We start from the raw sequence: 25,489 nt of genomic DNA, 5'->3' as shown, positions 1-25,489 counted from the left end.
ATGCCACGATCAAGAGAAGACCGCCGCCTTATCACAAAGTTAATGGACAGGGGCAAACTGTTTCCTTCTGTTACCGACGGCGACCGCAGAACCACCATACTCAACCATCTTCTCAGCACAAATGGCAGAATTCTGAGCCTGCGCTCGTTGCTTCAAGATACTCTGGTTCTCGAGCCATGTGCAAAAGCCCTACAACAACTTGTTAATCCTGGTTGTAAAGACTTGAAGAATGCACTCATCCGGACGATCGATGGCGGCTATATGGTGTGGCCTGTGCAAGTTACCGAAAATTCTATTAAGAGTTTAACTGCGGAGCCGAATAGCTCGCCGCTGTTGTCTCAAGCAAACTATGCGACTATTGCTTATGTCCAACTCTGGCTCTTTGCAATGCGCCACGTCGAAAATCTCTCTGATATAAACCTTACAGGCTCCCAGCGCGAGCGCAATAACGAGACGCATGTATACCGAGAAACACTACAAGAGTCTAGTTATTAACTTGCTATCCTAGCCGAGGAATTGGGATTCACGTCTGATCAGATCAACTCTTTTTGTACAGAAGTCGTGACGAAGCCCGGTGCCCGAGCTTTTTTGGTTGGTCGACGTCCGGTAGACCTCTTCAGTTACGATCCCCACTGGGAGGAAGGTGCTTCTAATAGAATAGTGCATCTTCTAAAGATTCCGAGAAAGAAGTCTTCCTACGAGATAACTATTCCGCGGTTTACCACAGAGGATAGTGGCCAACGTCCCATTAAGCGTTGTGGACTGCCAGCAAGAAAAACGTATAAAAAGGACCACCGGTTCTTGTTTGTGCCACAGTTTTATAGTCCAGATTAGCCTGAAGGGGATTGTCCAACCTTATTTGCGATCTCGAGAGATATGATATTCTGTTTCTTCGGTCGGAATTTATTTCCCCGTGGGTTTCATTTGCCCTGGTGGGAGACGGCGACAGAGCTATCTGCCATCCAAACCCGGCCTGGTGCCGAGCCCTTATCCCCAGTCTCACTTTACTCTCATCCTCCTGGGACACCGCTGCATAACAGCGAGGACTTGGTAGTCGAGGACCTGGAGGTGCAAGGGGATGGGAAAACACCCTACCCTCCCCGCGACACAAATCCTCAGGCACTGATCTTACGTCCACCCATAGCAGCGGGGTTTAAAGACAGCAGCTGTGTCGCCCCACTAAACCATCTTACATATATCTTACATCACCGGGGCGCTGAAGAGATTCTGACTACGTGGTACCACTCCAACAACACATCTCTCGCGGTATTCTACTTTTTCAAGACACGGCAGTATTGTAAAACCCAAATTGGCGGGCCGGGTTTACTCCAGCGCATTAGTGATTTCGTGGATCCAATCTCAAATAATCATTACTTCGCTGACCTTAATAACGGTTTAATTAGTTCAGGTAATGTCGCCGACCATGTTCAATATCACATGCAGGAGTCTCCACTTCTTCTTGTCTACACAGACCTTGAACACAATCAGCCCCCTGGTTTCAGCTTTTGGGACTACGTCTGCTCTTTTGACGCTCAAACTGGAAAAAGGCACGCAGTGGATGATGGAAGAACTCACTCAATCCAGAGGGGAAAAAGGCGCGTCTTAGAACCCCTCCGTAGTACCAGTTCAGAAAGTAAATACTAGTCTAACATTCGGCTGTCGAGAATTCAAAAAGATGTGGACTACTCTATTTCTAATCAGGTTACCAATGATATGGTCGCTCTTTCACAGCTCTGCGAGCCAAATCGGCGGGGCAACCGAGTAAATTGGGATAATAGATAATAATAAAATTAAGAAGTCGGAAGAACCCTTACCTCCTAAAAAAGAACCCCTGGAATGTCCAACGGACGTTTGTATTATCTGTTACGGCCTATCACGATGTTCAGTATCTAATCCTCCTCCCCATAAATTTCTCTCCAAGCGAAAAGATTCTCTCCGTCTCCATCTTATCGACTCTCATCTCGCCCATGCGCACGACGGGATCAGCTGCACCTGGACAGCCTGCCGCGTCACAACTGTCTGTTACCATTTCGAACCGTGCATCTGGATGACGGTCACTGCAACTATGCAATAAACCACTCGACTATGAAATACATTGTGGAGACAGGTCGAGGGCAAGCACCGCTTGTGCATCTGATTTCTTAAATATCTTTGGGAATTCCAACTTGTTCATGTTCATTGATAATATTGATGGATACTATTTTTTTGCTGTTTTAATCATCCTCTTATCTGTCCTGCAGGTATAGTTCAATGAAATAGATTGTGTTTGTGAAAGATACCCCAAATATCCCCTGTATAAGAAACCCAAGGTTTCCTACGAACGTCACCAATTACGTTAGGAATAATGGCTTAACTTAAAGAGGTTTTACGAACATGAACCATAACTACGGAGTAGAGGTGGTTATAATACCCACACTGAGGGCCCCACTTTACTGGGTGACAAATGCAATGAACCAATGAAAGCCTATTTATGATTACGGAGAAGCTTGGCAGGCACGCTGCTAGGGATAGCCTGTCCAGTAGTTATCCCTACCTGAAGGCAAGCCTGAGGCGCTTCACCAACCAAGTCAAGCCCCAAGGCCACAATGAGGAAGGTGCTGACGCCACACCTTAAACGGCCAATCAAATCGGTGCCTATGAACATGGGGTAATTATTGCCCCGAAACACGACCGATCATGCCGTGAAACGATTGAACGAAAGTAAGAGGGAAATAGTTACTGCCCCCACTTCCTCTACTTCTCTCGGTGTCACAGTAGGTACGCCGATCTAACATATCGTTCAATATAATGGTACATCTAGGGACAGATCATGGAAGAACATATATCCAGGGCTGGATATTATTTCTGTTTATATAGTCTGCAAACGCATGTTTTTCCATATGGATTGGTATTCCGTAGGCAAGTAGTCTGCATACGCATGTTTTTCTGCTTGCGGATTGGGACTCCATAAGCATAAAGTCTGCATATGCACGTTTTTCTGCGTATGGATTGGTATTCCGTAGGCATAAAGCCTGCATTCGCATGTTTTTTTGCGTATGGATTGGGATTCCATATGCATAAAGTCTGCATATGGATTGGTATTCCGTATGCAAAAAGTCTGCATACGCATGTGTTTGTGCGTATGGATTGGGATTCCATATGTATAAAGTCTGTATATGGATTGGTATTCCGTAGGCAAGTAGTCTGCATACGCATGTTTTTCCGCATGGATTGGTATTCCATAGGCATGTAGTCTGCGTATGCATTATTCATTCTCCTAAGAGACCTGGGTTTGGCGATGGACTTTGGACGGTCAGCCGCCACCAAAATATGTCGCATCCTACTTAAGCCATATAAAGGTGAATTTTCCAAGGCTTTAGACTCGAGTACAATTTTCTAAATTTTCTTTCCATATTATTATAAATACCCTAGAGATATACTTAGAATGGCCAAGGAAAATCCGTGGCCGCCAGTCCAACAACTCTAAGGCAAAACAGCAACAGCATTATCGACGAGGAGGAACTTTGTTCCGGAAGGCGTTTGAATTCTGCCAGGAGTGCAACGCAGATGTCTCGATGCTGGTCCGGCTAAAGGATAACAGCCAGATATACGTGTTTAATTCAAATGACCGATGGGCCCCTACCCAAGAAGAATTAGTAAGGTCATGATAAAGTTTTCTAAACTACATAGACTAATAAACTTTTAGTCACTTTACTACCCCACGCCCCTATGGATAACCTGGCAAGAGCTGGCGGCGAAGTATGACTTATAACTAAAAGCAGGTGGATTGTCAGGGGCTGAACCCGTAGAACCTATATATTAGGCTATGTACAAAAAGGAATCCTTGAAGGGAAGAAAAGGGAAAAGGACAGGTAAACAAATATAAACACAAGTCACGTGGTGTGGGTCATCGAGGGCCAATGGGGACAATAGGAACAGTAGGGACAGTAGGGACTACAGGGACAATAGGAACAATAGTGACCATAGGGACCATAGGGACCATAGGCCCGAGAAGTCAAACGGGCCCCAGCCCTTTACATTCCGCCATGAACAAGCGTTTATAATAATACTTTTATAGTCAGACCTTTATATGAAGTAAATCAACATGGAAAGCTTGGCTTAGAAGGCCTCTTTTAAGAGGGAAACCTTCTTGTGAGATTCCTCTTGTGAAGAAATTAGCCATGTGAGGGTCCCCATAAAAGCGGAGGCAAGATAAGAGAGGATATATCATGTGAAACTGCTTATCAGGTGATATACCTTCTAGAACATTTGTTTCATTCCCTATCCAATCATAATATATGGGTATATGGTAAGCACACTGGTCTTGTTGGGCGCAGCTGCAGGTCCACTCTGCTTGGCAATCCGCACAGTAAGAAAGGAATTTCCTATTGGTGGCTGTGGAAAACTCCAGAGTAGAATTCCATCGTCCAATACTTAGCCCTGCCGCAGCGGTAGTCCCACTGCCTCCAGGAGGATGGCTGCGGAGCCACTGCGGCACTAAGTTTTCATTAGCTTCCGCAGCCGGGTCAGAATCCCTGTCCATCCAGTAATTATTTGTCAAAGATGGCCGTTGGTGGACCGGAATCATGTGACTAGATCGGGGTAAATCCCCCTCATGGAGCACACAACAAAAATAATAATCAAGAAGATAATCAAGAAGAGCCCAACCAGCTCAATTTATTTAAATAAGACCTTTTCACCAATCGTACTCTATTTCCTCTTCGGGACTAGCCGAATATCTGACATTATTTTGACCAGCCTGAGGCGCTAGCACTGCAGGCCCACGGTGGATCCCGCAGTGACCCCACGGCACTCTGACGAGTGATCTCTCCATATAGGGAGCCGGACTGGACACCAGTATCTAAAAATCTATTAGTCTCGTTTAGAAAACTTCATCACCTGCTAATTGTTCTTGGGAAGAAATCCATCGTTTGTTCGAATTAAACACGTAATCTGGCCATTATCTTTCAGCCGGACCAGCATCGAGATATCCGTGTTGCACTCCTGGCAGAATTCAAAGCCTTCCTGAACAAGGCAAGTAACCATAGCTACCACACTGCTGTCAGGTGTCACAGGACTTAACCTGTCCTTGGACAGTTTTCCATGGACAGATACAGCTCTAAGACTATCTAATCCTATTTCCTATTCGGGACTGTCCGAATATCTGACATTTCCTTTGAATTAGCCGCCGCCGAGGGCGAGTAACCATGGCTACTGCATTAAGACCAGGTGTTTCAGGTCTCAGCCTGTCCTTGGACAGATACATTCCTTGGACAGTCGCCCTTGGACAGTTGTCCTTGGACAGATACAGTCCTTGGACAGATATAGTCCTTGGACAGATATGGTCCTTGGACAAATACAGTCCATAGACAGATGCAGTCCATACGAAGTCGGTCAGATGCCCGTGGCTCCTGGACGACCAAGGACTAACGTTTGAGAACCTCTTATTATAGGTATTGGAGAGATCTTGCGCATCACGATATCCCCCCCTTTGCATATGGGGCAACAGAAATAAAGCCAATCACATCTCACTGTCAGATCAGAGTATCGCAGGGGCTACGAGCCGAAGGCAGCAACGCATGCTTTGCCCATCCATGTTCCACCGGAAAAGGGGGATGAGGCGGTTGCCTTCCAATTCCAGCTGAACGATGAGGCCTGGTACGCCAGGGTCCCGAAATCATCGCCACACAAGCTACGCCCACTGCGGGAAGATTGTCCAAGTTGGACTGTAAGTCTCCTAACGGATCCCGGGGGAGAATGCGAGCTTCCGCTTTACAGATATACTGAATCTGAGCATCAGTAAATGACACATTCTTGTCGCCAAATTTGCACGACTGTAACAATCTGGAGATTGTCTGTTCTTGCTGTGAGCCACGGGCTAACCCTGGGGGAAAGTTAGCAGAATGAGACCAAAGCTTTATTATATTAGCGCCGGGCGCCACCATTTTCGGAGACCACGATTTTCGGAGGCCACGATTCTTGGAGGCCACATTTTCAGAAGGGTGTGTGATCACAGTACAAGCCCTATATCCTTAGTCATGCTTCTCACATCGAACGGCGTGAATATTCAAAATTTTGTTTGGAATGCTTCCGACATTGACCCGATCGAAAGTCACCACATTTTTTTACAGGGCTTTCAAGGGGGTTCGAATCGGATTGGCACTCGGCCTACAGCGTAACGGACCCGGGGTATGACAGACCTAGGTTAACTTTGAAATGGATTGAATAATCTAGTTTAATGATACACCTGGATCCATGGTTAAATACAAACCAGTCCTCCTCCGAGATTTATTATAACTGTCTAACCTAATGCACTTTAGTCGGACTCCAGGTCTTCCGTTTCGATTGTCAGGGGCTGAACCGGTTGAACCTATAAGATAGGCTATGTACAAAAAGGAATCGTTGAAGAAGGGAAGAAAGGAAGAGGTAAATGAGCAGTAAACAAACAAGGTGGAGAATCACGTGACATGTCGACCGATGGGTCAAAGGTGCCAACAGGGTCAAAAGGGACAGTAGGGACAATAGGGACAATAGGGACAGTGGCCCGAGAGGTCAAATGGGCTCCAGCCCTTTACGTCGATCGTCTGTTGATCCGCCAACAAGTCTTGGTCTCATAAACTGATGGCGTCCTGATCAGTTATCTGGCTTGGGGTTGGATAATAGGAGTCCTAAGGAATCAGCCACTGGAGCACATATGCATGTCTAGGTAGTATACCAATTGTGACCCTACGAATGCCCAAAATCCCGAAGCATCCGCGGAAAATATATAAACTCGACCTGTCTCCCTGATACGTATGCCTAAACAAACATCGGCGCCGCACATCCGGCTATATTCGGATGATTTCTTTACCAGACTGGTTCTGCGACGGTCTCGTTTCTGGCGGACGGACTTCCTGCTTGTCCTCGAGTGCTTTGGTTGTTTCGGATGCGGCATACCTCCTTTGGTCTGCAGCATGGTTACTCATGCGGTGAAGTTACTTTATATTTTGAGCCTCTTGGGTCAAACTAACTATCTGAAAGGAAGATGTCCGTATTTATATTAGAAAAAGTTAAGGAAGTCTACATATGTGCAAAAGACCAACGATCTATTATATTAGTGCTGAGGGCCACAATTCTTTGTTCAGATGCCACACTTTCGGATTTAGTGGGTAAAAGACGTTTTCTATTTTGCACGTGCAAAATCCGCTTTTCAGGGAACAACGTGGCGTTGCCGCTCAGCAGACCCAAATAGCATGGTTCATATAAATGTTCCAAATTAATACTTTAGGAAATAACTAACATTTTCGGGAGTAATGGCTAATCGAAGGGTTACTAGTAAATGGTCGAAAGAAGAATTCCTGGAAGGTACATTATAAACTAGGTCTGCGGTTCGGCTACCTGCAATCGGTGACTTTCGGTGTAAATTTACAATGAATTTAGTGCCAAGAAAGTTATATTTTGTTCAAAGGTATAATAAGCGCAGCCAAAAGTGGTAATCATTCCCCCACCTCATGGAGACTACCCAGTAAACTTGCGTTTTCGGGGAGACACCTGAGAGACGCCACAGAAGAAGAGACGCCGTATAGAGTGTGAATTCGCTGTAACAGCTATATCTTCAACCGTGCTAAATATTTCTCTTTTGACCATTCGCTGGGAGGCATTTCACAAGAAAATTTAAACTTTATATAACTTGGCGAGCAATGTCCACAAAACCCATGGCTCTGACAATGTTATCGGCTCTGGCAAGTAGTCGGCTCTGGCCAGGTTAACAGTTCTGGCAAGTTGTCGGCTCTGACAAGGTTATCGGCTCTAGCAAGTCATCGGCGTCTATGCGGCGTCTCTTAGGCGCCGAACTTTTTGCGGCGCCACTCTCTATACGGGGTCACATTTTACACGGCAGCGGTGTACTTTCGTCAAACAGAATTGTATTGTACAAATGACACTCTGAAGGAAAGGAGGTGAAGGTTGTCTTTTCTAGCGTTAGGGGAAAAAAAGATGGCCCAATATTGGGGTGGGGAGACTCTGAATGCTTGGTTACTGGTGATGGTTGGCTACTGTTGATACTAAGGGTAGGTAATATAAATGGATTAACGTGTAAGAGTAAAACACTCAGAATCCAGTGGGCACCATCATATTGGGACATGATTCGGAATGACGGCGGAAGCCTTGCATCGGTCGGGGGTACAGGATGACGGCACAGAAGAATTTGAGACCACCCGAAGCGCCGACCGTGTGAAAAGTCGCCGCACGCGATGACCATTAAATTAGAAAGACCGGTTGGGCTAAATGCCCACTGTGCGAAATCCAATAAATCCTTCATAGAAATTAAGTCGGTTTTTGAAGAATACAGTACCTTCGTTGAGCCCAAGCCTAAGCCCAACATTTTGCGGGCATGAATCTAGAGTTCTAATATTGTACATTCATTTTAATCGAAGAAACGGATGCTCCATCAGTTCACCCGCCGTTTTTCTCTCCTCTGGAAGCCAAGAAAGCATCAGCTTTACAAACGACAAGAAGCGTTCTCTCTCCTTTTCTTCTAAGGACGGGAGAGTATCTGTGAGCTTTCGATCTGGGATCAAGTCATCATGTAAAAATTCGCCTATCGTGACTCATTAGTTTGGTGATAGTTTATATAGGATGTTTTAAATACCGTGTTTATCGAAAAAAGGGCCACCAAAATACTGCTCTGCACTTTCACAAACTTGACCGTCCCCTCTTTTTACAGGCTCAGGCCAATTATACCCCAACATCGACTGAGATCTTGCAATCAGCTCCGAAGGAGGGCGACCGAACAAGGCTATCATTTCTGCCAGATGCATCTTAGCATCATAACAGCCTTGTTTATCATAAATCTGGTGGAACAGTTCTTTGCCCTGCATGATATCCCAAAGCTGGAATGGTGTTAGCTATATAATGACCTAGCTGGGGAACATATAGCGCACAAGAATACCCAGGTTCCATATATCTGCGCTCGTTTTCCAACCACAGCCAAGGATAACCTCCGGGGCGCGGTAGTGGTCAGGCTGGATAGGGTAAATACCCCAGTCATCGCAACCGAGTCGGGTGGCTAGTCCAAAGTCAACAATTTTCGGTATATTTTTTACATTCCTCAGTGGCCCAAAATCATTGTGACAGCGATAAACCGGTCGGCCTGTGGTGTCAGTTTTGTATTGCATCGGTTGATCAAACTGGGAATTCATGAAGTCGCCAAGCACAGAGGGATCTTCAAACGTGACCATAATATTCTCAAGTTTTAAATCTACAAGACAGGTTATAAGCCAATATCACTAGTTTGGTCAGAGAAGTGCATACCAGTATGGACAACCTTGCATCCTGTATGAAGGTAATCAAGGCCCGCAAGAAGAAAACGTATGTAGGTCTTGATAATTGGGAGGGGGATCCTTCCATCTTTAAAACGTCTCTGGAAAAGCCACATTGGCTCCCTCATAGGCTCATATGCTAGGCATAGATGTCTTCCTTCCGGACCCCTGACCTCAAAGTATTCCGAAGATGTTCGAAAGAGCGGATAGCCGCGGTGGGAAGGATCCATCTTAGCAATATGGGCCTCAATTTCGCGTTCATCATCAGTTGCATGCTTGTTTGTGTTGGTTATCTTCAGTGCTACAACACTTTCCGGTTCTGATTCGTATCTAGACAGTCCCTTAGCAACGGCCACCAGCTATTGGACGAAAGCAACATTACCCCCGCATATCACGGGCAAACCATACGGTAGAGGAAACTCCCCAGCCAACCTTGACAAGGACTTGATAGCGATTGGCGAGAACCTCTCCAGGCTTTGCTGGGTAGAATTTCTTGGAATTGTAGCCTGGGCAGATCTCCTCGTCAACAGTCTCATCTTGGGGTAAAAGAGGCCCCGGAGGAGGGGTAGGAAGAGGTTTTCTGCGAAGCGAGGAGAACACGCGCGTCCTTGTATTTCTTATCGACTTCATTATAAGTTGCATCTCAACGTGGTCTCTCTGTAATGGAGACAGCGGCGACCATATATGGTTGAACAACACGAAGGAGAGAGAAAATGGAAAATATAAGGGGGGCGGAGGAGCCAAATGCTGTAGATAAAACATCTTTGTAAACATCACGTGATTTAAAGTATGATGTCATTGATTGTACTTCCGACTTATCTTTGAACAAAGGAAACATTACTTCCAACCACAGCCTTTTTGCCGTTATTTGGTGGCTAAATATTTCCTTTACAATTACAAGAGCGCAGGAACGTATTTCAATTTCCCGACTAACAAACAAATAAACAAACTTAAAGTTCCTCGATGGAGAGTTCAGACGGAGTAAAATAACAGACAGAACCTCCTTTGCTCCAACCCCCCTGGCTCAGCCTCATACGGAATGGTATACCTTATCAGGACCCTAAGCCAACCTTAACATCTTATGCCCCAAATTGTTTGCATGCCCCCTCACTTCTTACCAGACAGTCCTGACTTCGAATCGGACTGAGTGGGCTGCGAATCAGGCTTCGAGGTTGTAGGGCCCGCTGGAGGTATAGCAGGGGCTTTAGGATGCGGCGGCAGCTTTACAGGCTTGTATTTGTTTTCCTTAGAGAACTTAACATATCCGTTAGGATAACAATGCGCTGATGTGAGGCGCTGGCCGGCTTGGTTGTACAACTCCACAGATCCATGATAGGGGTCGTCGTTTCCGGGCGTTGGATGAGGGTTCCCGCTAACATCAGTTAGCTAGGACGTAAGCACGACAAGATGCGTTTTAGTTATGCTTACTTTACCTGCCCACTCACAACGCTCTCAAGTCCAGGAACTTGGTCGATACTATCATCCATTTGTTCAGTCAGCCATGTGACATCTACCGACGTTCCCTTTAATTTCCAGTCGAGCTTTTTCATCCGTCTAGCACCGGTCGAGAATGCTCTGGACGCCATGTTTGGTAAATAGAAGAAAAGTGATATTTCGTTTATAATAGCAAGGTATCTTCTGAAGATTGAATGAGTTACAGAAGAGAAACTGAGGCCGGTTTGGCCCGCCTTTTATATGTACAGCCAGTAAAGAGAATGCTTTCGCGTCCGTCTTATAATCTTTAACGGGATAATGAACCTCGAGATCCAGTGGGAAAGGGCCAGGACAAGGAATTGGTTAGTTCCACCCCGGCGCTTCTCGAGAAACGAATTACATGGGTGGCCTCTAGCGCTCTATTGTCCTAACCGATGATATGGTTATATGAGTGGATTGTTATTAAACGCTGGTATTGTCCGTTTGAGCCTTGTCACACTTCTACCTTTCTGCATGATCTTATTGGGTGAATCATCGAGGCAAATTGGTGGGGAGAGCGAGTCGCCAGCACCAAGCTAGGCACCAATATCCATATTTAACTGGGACAGGAGAACTGCATCCAATAAGACCAGAGCCTGCATCGTCATCAACAACTATTGGACAGTTTCGTATCTTTGTACCCTTTATTTAGCTGTAAACGAGGTTCCAGTAATGATATTGCGACAGATGGGTCCTATCTTCGGGCTTGTGGCCAATCTTTCATGCGCTAGGATCATGTAGCACTGATTGTGATCGCCAATATTGATCTGTCTAATAGGAAAAGAAAAGTACCTTTGTTCGCGTCCGCTTTGACTTTAGACTACAAACCTGAAAGCTGGGTGGGCTGTGTGATATGTTCGGTTGGTTATTGCTTGTTCTGGCACATTCCTGCCTATTATTGCTCGAAAATGCACGTCGACAGTCAAATAACTTCGTTTTCTCCTTGAAGACAAGGCTGTGACATTACCCTCAATAAGTCTGGCGGCTAACTAGCACATATCATTTGTCAACGGGGCTTAACTTTAGTTAGCTACCTGCACTAGCCTTATAAAACACCCGTTGCTGCCCACCTCTGCCCACCTCTGCCCACCTCTTCCCTTTCCCATGCTTCCCAGCTCATAGGAGCTATTCCTTCCTTCTCTCCACTTTTGTCATTATGTCAACTTCTAATGGAACAGTAATACATGTACTGGAAGATGAAAGGAAGAAATTTGAACAAGATAACTATACACCACACGCACGCCATATTCGGCGATGCAGGTCTTATTGTCAGCTTCTGAAAATCGATGCTTCACATCTTGCCTCAAAACCACGGCAAACACGCGATCGACTGTCAAATACAAGGCACAACCTGGGATTAATTTTGGAAAGAAGTGCTGAGATATTCATACTGCGCTGTTTGAGTGAGAATAGTACTAAAATTGGCTCAAAACGAGAGTATGGCCTTGTCCCCAAGATTATGGCCTGGTGGGCGCGTGTGCCGCATCCGCAAAACTTGAAAAATATGGCATTTGATATTTGCAGAGAGTTTGACCTACAATGTCCTTCTGAAAAAGATGGACAGTCACATGTATCAGGCAGTGCCAAAGCTGCAAATCCTACTCTCGTTGTCGATAATGAACCCAATACAGTTGCAACAAAAGCCTACGAAGTCCCTCCGTCCCACGAGCCATGTTTGTGCAATTCTACGTTTGATACTAGAAGACACATTTCGTATGTTCAGCTTCAGGGTAAGACTTTTGGTATGCCGGTACCATTCAGGGGCACTGTCTAGAAGCTAACAGTAGAAGACCAAACCAATTTACCTTCGACGCAGTCCCTGCCAAACACTTCAGTTCCACATAGTACGCAAAAATCATATTTGCTACTGCAAAAGCCGTTGCTCATTCTGAGTGTGTAGGTACCGGCCTGATCCCCCGACCAGACCAGCCTCTGCGATCGGTAATGTCTTTCCAAAAACCGGAATTACTCGGTTTCCTCGACTCACCATACAATGTTTGGGAAACAAGAGCGCTAGCGAAATTCCTCCCAGAAACTTGTTCGGGCATGCGAATGGTGATGCCATGGACTGGTACACCTTTACCCACCATCGAACTACGGTTTGAAGTATCAATGGAATTCAGTGAAGCCTTCATGAAATTCCGACAGTCTAGGCTGAACGATGAAAATACCGTACAGAGGGCTGTCCATAGAATCGACAGCTCTGGCCTGGGTTCAGCACAATAAGCCACCAACCTGCGCCACGATTCGCTCCTGTCATCACAATATCCAGTTGATTTCCGTGAACATATACTGCACCAGCAGCACCATCTATTCGAACGAGTAAAGCACAGGCTGTGTCCCAATCCACAGAATCTAAATCGTGAACTTCAACATTATTTGGGGCCAACCGCACATCGTTGCCAGTCAGTTCCTTCACTTTTCTTTCAAGTAACCTGTCATCATGCGCAATATCATCTACCCGATATTTCTGTTCATTATTTGTTCCATTCGCACTATCAGCCATTGCTGCTGCGGGGGGTGGCCCCTTTGGATAATTTGGGGAAAACAGAAAGCCGATGAAACTCGTGGAAGCACCCTTTGACAGAAAAGGCTAGAGCGCAAGGTTGTTGTCGAGGTGTAGAGTAAGGTTTTCGCAAATATTCTTTCCTTTCCAGGATGGTAGGTTAGCCACGTATGAAATTGGACTAGATGATTTTCCCTTACATAAGATAACAAGTACCAAGAAGAAAAGGTACGCCCGACGAAGTTTACGGTATCGATTTCTAACAATATCGGTTCAGATAATCGTCTCGAGTATCTTCTCGGGCTAGTCAGTGTAAGCAACCTTTGTTGTCGGGGATGGGGCGAAAAATGGCGATTGTTTTTATGTAGTTGGAAAACGTTCGCAGCGATTGTAGGAGTTTGATAAAAGGGCCTGTCTAATATGAATACATTTTTCTTCAAATGAAGCATAATCTAGATAACCCACTGGGCCTGACATTGTCCGAAATCTTTTTGCGGGTGCAGAGGGTGGCTTCGTAAGGAGGGGCACTCTCTAGCCCCGCCAAGTCGGTCCGAACATCACTTGGGCAGAAAATAAATAAAGGCCAAGTTTATACCACGTGATTTTCATTGGACGCTTATTGCGGGACTGAAAGTACAGTTGACTATTCACTACAATCTATGACAGATTAACGGAAGGAATTACCCTACCTCCTGGTTATGCATGAGGACAACATGAGATAGAATAAGGTGCTATTGCGATTACTTCTGCATAGTTGCTTGGATCCACCCATGTATTTCGATCACTCGGTTATTCTTCAAACATTACCGCCTACATCCGCCCATTTCTGCCCATTCTTGTTTGCACACTACTCACATTACCCATTAGTGCCTAGTTTTCCATATTCTATGGATGGAGTTGTCTCAAGAAACTTGTATCCATCAAGATGCGCTCGAGCTCTCCATCCCGCCAATCTGTCGATCTGGTACGGTCTGTCCGTTCTGTCTTTTTTGCCCACATCTTACTGCCGAAAGTGGCAGAAGGAACCTCAGGACCAGGACTGATATCAGATAGCGCGTTGCATTATATAAAGGCACCAGCCTTGTCCCAACTGCTCACCGCAATTTGGCACAGACCAGTACATTTTTATTCACCGATTAGGCATCTTTGTTGTGCGTTTTGTCGAACCATGCCTTGGTTTAGCACCTTACTCCGCTGCTTGGGAATGCGCAAAGAACCAGGTGACCTGACGTCTTTCTCTGGCGAGATGCCTCCTTTTGAGGCGAAGAAAAAGCCTGTGAGTATTAACAATTAGGTAGCTAGCACCTGTCTAATTGATTCTGCCGGCAGACAACTGGTGTCAATTATATCAATGGGGAGAACGCCTTGACTGAAAACTGTGTGGAGACCAAGCGAATTGACGACCTGGGAGGCTGTGGCTCTGATCAGAATACGAATGACGAGGCCATGCCGAGGCCAAGGGCATGGCCACCTACAGTGAATCCGACCAAAGTACTCTCGTCGAAAATACCGATACAGAGAACCCGGACCATGAGCCCTCCTATGGGTCCGATCAAGGCACTGTCACCGAAGGAAATATCGATGTAGATCTCACCATGGTCAGGAACGATGAAATCTTTCCTCGTCCATATGTCGATGATTCGACCGGTAAACGTATGGTCGAACTGGTCCAATACACTACAGTAAGCCTTGACCATTGTGGTATCAGTGGGATTGAATCTCGTCAACCAAACTCCGATCAAGATGAGATTGAGGTATTGTTTCACCATGCGGGTGATAAATTTTGGGTATACGTTCCGTACGGATATGTCAAGAACCGAGATTGCTTTAAATGAATTCTACCGGCATATTGACTATATTCGAGATGATTATTTGCTGCTGCTCTTTTTTTTTTTTTTTGGGGGGGGGGGGTGTACATAGTACGTACGCATTGACCGAGCTTCTAGACTAGTTCTGTGGCGGTCTATGTAGTTCACAGGAAATAGTTGGTTAGGATGGACTCCTTGGATATATAAGCCAAAGAATCTCCTCTAGAATCATATGCATCTCAATAACTATGGGCACCCTTCTCTTTGTAGCTATATCGCTCGCGCTGGCATTGTTAGGACTTTTTCTAATACTCTCCCTCCTACGTCCGTTTTTCGAGAATAGGTACTTCCCTGATCTCGAATCAGCTGTGATTGCTCGCCACCTGCATGTCGATTAACATGAGCCCAGTACATTCTTCTAAAACATTGTTGGAAAGCCAGTTGCTGATTCACTAGAAGAACAGAAAGCGTCATAATACCGGTGCAAAAAGGGAGGAGCTCCTTCCAAGAAAGGACAAGGACTTTCCAAACGCGCATGGGACTGGTTCACATGAGCCCCAGAATAGTTTGGACAATGCATGGCTACGTGGGAAGTATAAAAGAGCCGGAGATGACCCGCAAAGCAGTTGGGTAAAGAGATCACCTCATATGCGTCCGAAACGATTCTGTTGTGCATGCAACGAGACAGTGGCGGTAGCGGGCTCTGCGGGCCTCTTCTGTCGATGTGGCCATGAAAGCTGTTTGTTTTGTTTGGTTGGAATAATGTGAGTAATCTTAGCTAGCGCCTCCCTGGAATATTACTAGGTCAAGGATGTACAACGACGTGAATAGGGACAAGGTTCAGCCTCAATGCTCTGTCGGAGTGGAAACTTTACATGACTTTTTAAGTAGTACCTCAGCGAGGATCAGGGGTCCTTAGTAGGATCGGAGTTTGCTGGAACTCACCATTTGGGCTTTACCTAGGGGATAGGAACCCCAGGACTGGCTTATCATAATAGACGAGTGGATCGTAATGCGTGGGGCCATTGACGAGTTAATAGTTGGTTGCTTACATTTTCTGTAGATACGGCATTGAGCCCTGGCTGAGCTCTGGCTGAGGAAAGAGTATCACGCCCCACTTCACGGACCTGAAGAGTTCTTTATTCAACGATTGGCGGCTCACTCGGATTGGAAACATCTCCCTGGCGCTTGTTGGACTGACCAGAAATGTACCCACAGCTGGTAAATTTTGGCCACTGATTGGCCGCACAGGAAGGAGAAGCCCCAGAAAATACCCTCGGCGATACTGTCCTCACTCACGGTCCTCCTTGATCAATGCATCTATGATTCCCAGCAAGAACCAGTTCAACCAGCACCGCCCCGCACATGTTCCTGTCACTCAAGCTTTGCCGACCCTGGCCACCGCGACGAGGATAAGGCATGTGAACCACGTGATGCACTTGATCGGGGTGAAAATCCAAGCCCTAGGGAAACTAATGTTCCAGAGTGTACTGTAAATAATGGGACAAATAAAGGCGAGTCAGCTGTAACTGACCAACCTTTCTCGTCCTCCGCAACTTCGTGCCGTTGTTACCCCGATACCTACGGGGTTCGCAGGAGTGCCGACTGAAACCAGCATATTATTTTACCTTCGTGCCGGGCGCTAGTCCGATGTCATCTCCCCCCCGGGGTTGATATTTCAGGAAAAGTGTGCGGTCGGTGCTCTTCGCGATGTGAAATGATCCCCCGAATCGTTCGATTGCTTGAAGATTCTCTCTTCCGTTCTCCTATTAAGCCCTGTATATGAAAAGAAAAGAAAAGAAAATAAAATGGCAAAACCCATTACAACCTAGGTATCGCTTTCATAGTGCATCATTCCCGGCCTAGCACTTTTAGGAATTCTCACCACTGGAGGGAAACGAACCATTGATCTCCATCTGATCCGGCAAGAAAGAATCTAAACGAGTGAACGCCCAATAACAAATATCCAAGTGATAATCTCTGAGGGTTTTCCTACTTAGAAACGGCGAACTAGGCTTAAATCTCCAGCGGTGTGATAGCCGAATGGAAGCTTTCCCGCTTCCGATGACATTCGCACCCCATCAAGATCACCTTGATAGGTGTACTTCAATGCTGCAGCTACAATTTCGACAGTGGACGGCCGGTTAATGCGGAAATACTGACTGACCACTGTTCGGATGATGACGCAGATGCAACCGAATATGGACACCGCAGCACCTAGTTTGAAGGTGCGAGACTTATCTCCGTATGACCAAACACGAAACCGTCTAAACGCAGGGAGTAGTGGATGCGCCGCATCTTCGGTTATTGTTTTTGAGGCCTCAGTGTCATTCAGCACAGAATAGTCAACCAGGGTCAGGGCATGCTCGAGTACACTGGTATGAAGACCGAAAAATCTGTCCATGATTTTCTTAAGTGAAGCTTGCTCTTCTTGTGTTTTGGGTGGTTGAGTATCAGCTACCTCTTTAAGTGAGACCATTATATCTGAAGCTGCTGGTCTTTTGGCATCGACGATACCAGATGGAGACACAGACCACGCGGCGAGTATCCAGTCTGGATGTAAGAATATTCCGCTGGCCGACACATTGCTAGGAATCTCCATCGTGACAAGAGTGCTGTTTATTTCTGATGGTGTTATGCGCATGTTGTAATCGGGAAAAGTGAGATAGGTGTTCTGTCGGCACAAGATTGTAGTATTCAAGGATAACGATTGTGGGAGGGTGTATTCAACTAGCTGCTCATTTAGAGTGGAATTTGCAGATTCTGGACTAGGGTCAGAAAACATCCGATCCCAATTGCAATTGTCGCTGCTGCTTTGCAATTCGACAATGCAATGCTCATCCCTAATATTAGGGACAAGAGATCGGTCGACAGAATAAACGTCCACGGAGACATTTTCTACCAGTGGAATGTCCGCTCTCCCAAAAGAAAAACTTGACCGTGCAAATCTGGCTGCTGGCCAACCAGGACCGTTGCGGATGCATGTGAAAACAGACTCCCCAGGGATATCGGAATATGTGCCGTTGTAGCACCGCACTGACTTTGTGCTTGAAAGTGGTATGTTAATTATGCTGGCTGTCACACAGAAACCAGCATATCCTAGACTGGGGCCTTTGCGATGGATCTCAATATCAATAGAATTTCGGTAAAGGTCGAAGACTCGCTTCTCTAGAGGTCGGGATAAGGAAGCATTCGCTTTCTGGAAGCTGTCCTTGGATTTGGAGTAGAAAACCTCGCCGTAGTCTCGATTGACTTTTTTCGCGAGCTTTCTGTTAGGCGTCCATCTGATACTCTCTATATGTCGGTCCACATTGATTGAACTATTTGGTCTGAAGGCCAAATTGTTGATCACGAATATCTGATCTGAGTACCTGTATTTGGATAGCTGGTTGCGCCATCGGGCTCCGGCTAACATTTCATCCAGGTTCGCTGAAAAGTAAAGCGTGCACGTATAATTGCGCGCTGCTAAGGCTGATTCTTCGCAGTCAGGAGCAATATTGGCATACTTGGGCGGTTCAGAAGCTGCAATATCCCCAAATGTCCGTGTGGAGGAAACGCTGTCATCTGACCATCCAAGAGTGGGAATAGCGAGTACTGCGGTTGCAGGTCCCATTAAATTGGACGCAATACATGCCATAGTAACAAAAGCAACAAAGGCCCAACGTCTTGATGCTTCGCGCCAGCGAGATTGACCTTCGAAATTTCCCGAAGACTTCCAGAATGTTGGATTCAGGAGAGTTGTGACGTCAGTGAATTCTATATAGGTCATAAAATATCCCATCGGAAGACCTGTACTTTTCGCTAGTAGTATAGCTAGGTCCAGCACGAGGCTACTAACAACAATAGTAAACCAGACGTCGAGTGCCTTAGCAACTATCTGTAGAGCTCCCAATATCTCGTGATCCTTGTCGTCCATCAGCTTGATCTGCGACTGAGAGTTTTGCCCCCAAATATTACAGTCGTTTTTGAAAGATGGGATACGACAAGCAACACCAGCTCCGATAATCCAGTTCTTGAAATTTAACAAGAGTAAAATGACAACTGGGGCAATCCAAGTAAGACAAAAGAGGTCGAATAACAACCGCGATGTGATTCTGGCGTGACGAATGCCTTTATGTTTTTTGTCTGCGTCATACTGGTCGCAGTTTCCCGATGAGCGGAACTGGATGTTCAAAGGTATCTCGGAGCCATTCTTTTGTCCATAATCAGACGCCATATCGCCCAAGGCTTTGAAGGAAAGGAATCGAGCTCGAAATTTAGGAGATACTCGCAGATTCCTATGACAATTAATGCAGAAATAGAGTATAAATATTTGTAGGAAGCTAAGGTTGCTGTCACTAAGGTCATGACTGCCCAACTCGCATCCCGCATACAACCCAACAGAGAAGCCCCTAGCCCAGGGGGCAACAAACAACTATAATCCCTGCCGACCGTGGGGGTTGGGATTGGTTCAAGAGTGAAATTGTCGTGAATAAAAAGAAAGCAGGTGAATTAAACACATCGGTCTTATGATAGGCTATAAGTGCAGATCCCCTCAGCTAATAATTCCCATGGCCAGACTACACAGTAAGCCCCATTTGCCGTATTTAGGTTCATGAAAATAAGCAAGTCAGCAAGCCACTTAATAGTTCATAATAGTCTGGGCGGTTCAAGATGCTATATCATTCTGGTTGGCGCGACGGAAGAGGTCTGAGTGATAGAACAAAGAAAATAATTGGTTCTAACCCGCAGACCACTATCCTATTCAGGTTAAAAGATTTCTAGCAGGCAGCTGCCGCAAAACAAGTTAGCTTGCCCCACATAATATCCACGAATCCTATATTGTCTCAGATCTGAAATCCACGAAGTCCACAAGCATCACCAGTAACCAAGCATCACCAGTAACCAAGCATCACCAGCTCTCTATTGGGTGATCTTAAAAATAGTTCACCTCTCCTCAGAAAAGCCAGGTTGATTGATAGAAGATGAGGCTAATCTTTTATAGATTAGCGCAGGGAATATGATCATAGCCTCACGAGGGACTAATTCCAAAGATATTACGATGGCAAATTCACTAGTCTCAACAGTCAGCCAACATCATCGTCTCCACCAAAGCGCCGCGGCGAAACGAACTTTTGTGTAAACGGTCGGCAAGCCAAAAAACGCGCCCCTAAGAATTACTCCCGGAGACATACTTCAAAGACAACTCGAGATAGTGCGAATCCCCCGGCCCGGTGCCACAATAGTGAGCAAATATGTACTGATCGCAACGACTCAAGATAAAGTTTCTTGAATATGCCTTTTATGTAGCCTGCATCCTGTGGTACCCTATTTTGTCTTTCTTTTTAGGGTCGTACTCCAGTATACTTGGATTGAACCCGGACTCCTTCCCGAATACTGATCTGAGAATAACCTTATCACCTCCGACCAAGGTCGTTTCTCGTCCCTTCTTAACTTCAGCAGAAGATCCACCTCTTCCGTAGACCATGGCAGGCCCTTCCTGGACTGCTGTTGGGTCTCGCTGCGATCATGCTGAGATTGCGAAGTTCGACTGTCAGAGCATAACGACTGATCAGTAGGCATCTTAGAAGGTGATGGTAAAGGCCTTCTCTCATCGGCGTCTTTGCTGTTTCCAGACCGAGATCTGGCCTTGCGGCGTAATTTAGTTGAGTAGTGGACTTGGAGGGCTGTCGCTTGTCGGTCAGGGAAGTGTTTAGCAATCGCTGCCCATGGCATTCCCTCCCTTTCCTTCAGCCTCACCAGTAGCGCATTTTCGTCCGATGAATACGGTCTCTGTTTTCCTGGGATATCGGCTGGAAGGGGGTGAGATGACATCGAACTGGCGTCGGGCACGAAGGTAAAATAGTATGCTGGTTTTAATCTGGAAGCATGTTGGACCGTGAGGAGGGCACTCCCGCGGACCCCGTAGATATCGGGGGAACAATGGCACGAAGCAGGGGCTGAATCGCCCAGCGGATGAGAAAAAGACTTGCCCGCAGCTCTTGGCTTTATCCGCCGACTTGGCCGTTCCGGGTTAGGGGATGATGCATCCGGATCCCCGTGGTTGCCGCTGCCGCCTCGACTTGAACGAAGCCGCTTCTTGCACGCCGCTGCAGCGGCCCTGGTGCTTGCCCTTGTGACTCTTCCTTGCTTCCATGAAGGCGCTGGCACCACAACAGCTATCGACGGGGAGCGTACTGCGCCATCCACAACTGTCGCCGTTTGACCACCGGAATATTTTGGGCTAGAGCATCTAGACGGCTGGGTAGATCGGCTAGATGTAGTTAAGTCATCCTCAGCTGCTCTATTATCTTTAGTTGTTCCGACATCTTCAGCCCGCCCTGGAGCATCGGCTGCGCTTGGGCGTGGATTTTCACCCAGATTAAGTGCATGACATGGTTCAAATGCTGTATTCTTGTCGCGATGGCCGGGGTCGACAAGGCTTGAGAGACTGTTCCCTGAGCCGGGCGGCGCTGGCTGGTCAGGTTCTTGATGGGAATCACTGCAGATAGATATGCTGCTAGGGACATCACTGTTTTGTTTGGATACGGTTACACACGATGCGGATAAGAGGTGAGGAGTTCCCACTTCCACATCAGGAAGAGCATCTGGAACATGTCAGACAAAGAGGTCGATACCCGACTATTATACAACGTTTGTGCCCGCTTACCCGATGAGCTATTTTCCTGTACGTGGGGAGTAACATGGTCCAGCTGGTCTGTAGTTAATGCTGGTGTTACGCAGTCTTCAAATGCCACTGGCTCTGAAAGAGATAAAGGATCACTTCCAAGATCTAATGAAGCGTCAAGAGTAGCAAGTATATCTGTGGTCACCACGGGTTCGGTTTCTATCATCTCAACGTCAAACGCATTCCAAGCATGGTTTATAGCAGTGGAGGGCGGCTCCTGTTCTAGAGGTGCCGGATACTCTGGTATATTCATCGGTCCCTGGACAAAGGCGGACCTAGTGGGAAAAGAACACTGGAATTGTGTAACATAAGTAGGTGGCCGCTTCTCACTGGTAGAGGGCGGTTGGCCGCTTGGGCCATGATAAAACTCGATTTGATCAAGATTCGCCCACATAATTCCCAAAAAGCCGAAAAGGTACAGCGGGACTGAGTTTCGATGGGTACAGCAGTCGTGGGCGAGAAGAGCCTGGTCGTCCCGTAACATATCCAAAGTAAAGGGAGAAGGGTGGAGGACAGCCGGCCTTTATAGGACCAAGGCGCTACCAAATTATCGTAGTCTTTCTACAACCGGAGGTCCGCGATCCCCATTTCCAGTCGACTCCGGTCCTCGCTCATGTCCGGTGCGAGTTCGGGTGCGTGTCGAGCGTGCGGCCGGACTGTCTCGGCAAAAGGGGCTTGGGATGACCGCATCCACAGGGCTCCTCTTCCTTGACCGCGCAACAGCCTTCAAGACACCCCAGCTGATGATTCAGAATAAGGGAAAGATCAACCAAAAAAATTACCTCTCAGCCATTGACAGCACACTACTTGCAGGCTCCTCAAACCATCGAGCCCCCAGTTGATCAAAAGCCTCAGCTCGGCCGCAGTGTTGCATGAGGCATTTTTGCGGTTGGTTATGGATTTGAAGCGGACCCAGTGACCAACTCCGCAAGTAAACAGGTATGTTCAGCCGAAGGTCGATTCGGGGAGTGGCACCATACTTGGAATGTTGCGTTACATTGCATTGGCAAACCGAAGCCAGGGGTAGAAGAAACGACAGGGATTAGTACTACTTCGCCTTCCCCCTATTCCATCACTGTATGTCTGCCGTGTGAGACAGGGCAACAGGCGAAAAGCGAAATAATGTAGACCTGAGGGGGACTAGATTATCAAACCCTTGTCCAAGCCCCAAGGTGACCAGCCAAACCCCCAGCAATAATGCAAAAAAGAGGAAAAAACAGCCGTTTATGGATTGCAGTGGAAAACGAAGGGCCCCCCGAATCGTACAGGACAGGCAATCAAGGCAACCCCGTGTCCCTTGAAACACAAGGCCCATTCATTCAATTCCTTTTTCGCGGGTGGAGAAGGGGCTGTGTCGTCGGTGCAGAATTTTCAGCTGGCAGGGGCCCAATTCAGCCGACCGAGGAATCGTTGCTGCCTAGAACTCCAGGGGGAATGAATTCAGGGGGAGGATGGGGGGGGGGAAATGTTGGAAACAAGAGAAATTGTCGTTGAGCGACGCACCGCGGGTTTATATAGATGGCGGAGGACGCATGGCGGGCGGTGGAGGATGGCAGATTCCGTTCGGGGCTAGTACTACATACCAAACCCGATAAGGATACGCTAAACCATAAAAAGATAGCACTATACTGGATTGGGCGCGACGGACGCTGGCGCCAAACCCAAAGGAGGGGGCGGCCGAAAAGAGCGTCGGCCCAGCAAATCGCAAATCTACTATTATACTATTTAGGCTAGCTAATACCTTAGCTACATTCCAGTCCTATATTAATTATGTATTAAGCAACCTACTAGACTATTACTATATTATTTATCTGGATAATATTTTTATATACTTGCAGAGTAAAAAAAAACATGTTAAACATGTTACTATAGTTTTAAAAAAACTATAATAATTTAGGCTATACACCAAGCTAAGTAAATACTTATTTTATGTGAAAAGTGTGGAATACCTGGGATTTATTATTATATTTTTAGGTATTTAGATGGAGGAAAGCCGTGTGGCTATTATCTAGGCTTGGCCAGAGCCAACAACCGTGCGAGAGATTATAATATTCCTGGGATTTACAAATTTTTACAGGTATTTTATTAAGGGTTATTCCTGCATTGCATTACCGCTGACCCAGCTTACCCGAGGGGAGCAAGGGGGGAGGAGTAAAAAGTAATAGTTCTTAAACCAGCACCTTAAGCTATCTAAGAATATAAGAGTTATATTTAATAAACTAAAAAGTGTGTTTTCAAGCGCACCATTACTATCTTATTATAACCCTAGGAATAAAACCAGGGTAGAAACAGATGCATCTGGTTTCGCTATAAGTATAATAATCTCCTAATTATAAAATAATAATAAGTGGCATCCTATAGTATTTTTCTCACGAAAAATAACTAATTCTAAACACAGGTATAATACGCATGACCAAGAGTTGTTAGTAATTATTAAAATATTTAAAGTTTGGCGATATTACCTTAAAAGGAGCAGGGAATTAATAGTAGTAAAGTTTAACTATACTAACCTAAGTAGTTTTATACAGCCTATATTAAAGCAGCTTAATAAATATTAGGCAAGATAGGTTAAGTTACTAAGTATATTTAATTTTTATATTAAGCACCGACCTGGGGTAAAGAACCCTGCAGATATGCCAAGTAAAAGGCTAGATTATTTACCAAGTATAAATAAAATAAGTAATGTGTTACTGCTTCCTATATTATAATTAAAATTAAAATTAGCTATAGGCAAGAGTTATTAGGATAATATACCTAATAAGTTAAAAACTGCATGGGCAGGAATAATAGCGCTGGACACCAAAGGCAGGTTTAAATAATTAAATAAAATAAGCTTTAATATATATATCTCTATAGGGAGTATGCATGCCTATATAAATAAAAATATATTTATAAATAAAAACTATACTACCAGTGTTACTAGAATTCTAGATACCTAGGTGCCATGGATCTATATCCGCAAGGTTATTAAATCTAAATTAGCTTACTCCAGTATTAAAAAGTTTATAGTAACTATTTATATAAATTATACCAAGAGAATCGCAAGGTACGCGATATTAAGCAAAAAGTTAATTATAAGCTAGGGGACTATAATAGTCTAGCCTGGGGAATTGGCGAAAATAGCTTACTTAGGTACCAAGATTATATTTATATACCCAGAATTCCTGCGGTAACACATGAAATTATAAAAGCAAATTATAATAATTCTTAAAAAAATATTTTAGAGGAAAACACATCTTGGAAGCTGTTAAATATAAATATTATTAGCATGGTATGCGTGGCGATATGCTGGATTATATAAAAACCTATAATATTTATTAAAAAATTTAAGTACATAGACATGTACCTTATAGCAAGCTAGAGCCTTTACTAATACTAAAGCAGCCTGGGAAAGTACTAACTCTTAATTTTATTACTAGACTACCGCCCAGTTTACCGAGTATATTTACCAGCCCAGGGGGCACAGAGAGTTATAATATAATATTAGTAGTTATAAATACCCTAATAAAGTTTGCACTTTATATTTTTTATAATAAAAATATCTCGGCGCCAGAACTCGCATATTTAGTTTATTAAAAGGTGGTACCTATGTTTGGTAATCCAAAGTAATAGGTATTAAACAGGGGCTTGCTGTTTACTAGTAGCTACTAGTTAATACTATATATTACCTAGGATTAAAGAAAACTATCTACTGTTTTATCTGCAAACAGATAGTTAAAAAAACTAAAACTAAATATTAAAGTATTACCTGCGAGCC

General features: G+C 45.5%; 6 protein-coding genes across 6 annotated transcripts; 3 read left to right on the top strand and 3 right to left on the bottom strand.

The window, feature by feature from the left end:
* Window positions 1-495, top strand: ATNIH1004_011579 (uncharacterized protein; the record flags this gene model as incomplete). The annotated part of the gene is made up of 1 exon (XM_033576141.1): window positions 1-495. The coding sequence occupies one exon, from the start codon at window positions 1-3 to the stop codon at window positions 493-495; it is 495 nt and encodes a 164-aa protein (XP_033421996.1).
* Window positions 496-8,378: 7,883 nt separating this feature from the next.
* ATNIH1004_011578 (uncharacterized protein) lies at window positions 8,379-9,908 on the bottom strand (the record flags this gene model as incomplete). Its single annotated transcript, XM_033576140.1, has 5 exons — window positions 8,379-8,557; window positions 8,609-8,849; window positions 8,901-9,217; window positions 9,271-9,608; window positions 9,661-9,908. The coding sequence occupies 5 exons, from the start codon at window positions 9,906-9,908 to the stop codon at window positions 8,379-8,381; spliced, it is 1,323 nt and encodes a 440-aa protein (XP_033421995.1).
* Window positions 9,909-10,385: 477 nt separating this feature from the next.
* On the bottom strand, window positions 10,386-10,864 carry ATNIH1004_011577 (uncharacterized protein; the record flags this gene model as incomplete). Its single annotated transcript, XM_033576139.1, has 2 exons — window positions 10,386-10,650; window positions 10,707-10,864. 2 exons carry the CDS (start codon window positions 10,862-10,864, stop codon window positions 10,386-10,388), a joined length of 423 nt encoding a protein of 140 aa, XP_033421994.1.
* Window positions 10,865-12,210: 1,346 nt separating this feature from the next.
* ATNIH1004_011576 (uncharacterized protein) lies at window positions 12,211-12,977 on the top strand (the record flags this gene model as incomplete). The annotated part of the gene is made up of 3 exons (XM_033576138.1): window positions 12,211-12,493; window positions 12,539-12,595; window positions 12,652-12,977. 3 exons carry the CDS (start codon window positions 12,211-12,213, stop codon window positions 12,975-12,977), a joined length of 666 nt encoding a protein of 221 aa, XP_033421993.1.
* A 1,448-nt stretch (window positions 12,978-14,425) lies between these two features.
* Window positions 14,426-14,844, top strand: ATNIH1004_011575 (uncharacterized protein; the record flags this gene model as incomplete). The annotated part of the gene is made up of 2 exons (XM_033576137.1): window positions 14,426-14,533; window positions 14,587-14,844. The coding sequence occupies 2 exons, from the start codon at window positions 14,426-14,428 to the stop codon at window positions 14,842-14,844; spliced, it is 366 nt and encodes a 121-aa protein (XP_033421992.1).
* Window positions 14,845-17,061: 2,217 nt separating this feature from the next.
* ATNIH1004_011574 (uncharacterized protein) lies at window positions 17,062-21,985 on the bottom strand (the record flags this gene model as incomplete). The annotated part of the gene is made up of 4 exons (XM_033576136.1): window positions 17,062-17,828; window positions 18,156-19,342; window positions 20,473-21,652; window positions 21,715-21,985. The coding sequence occupies 4 exons, from the start codon at window positions 21,983-21,985 to the stop codon at window positions 17,062-17,064; spliced, it is 3,405 nt and encodes a 1,134-aa protein (XP_033421991.1).
* Between the last annotated feature and the right edge of the window lie 3,504 nt (window positions 21,986-25,489).

This window comes from Aspergillus tanneri, assembly GCF_003426965.1.
Source record: "Aspergillus tanneri strain NIH1004 chromosome Unknown AapTan_8_pilon_pilon_pilon, whole genome shotgun sequence".
Classification (NCBI taxonomy): Eukaryota; Fungi; Ascomycota; class Eurotiomycetes; order Eurotiales; family Aspergillaceae; genus Aspergillus; species Aspergillus tanneri.
This window is presented reverse-complemented; position numbering and strand designations above follow the sequence as displayed.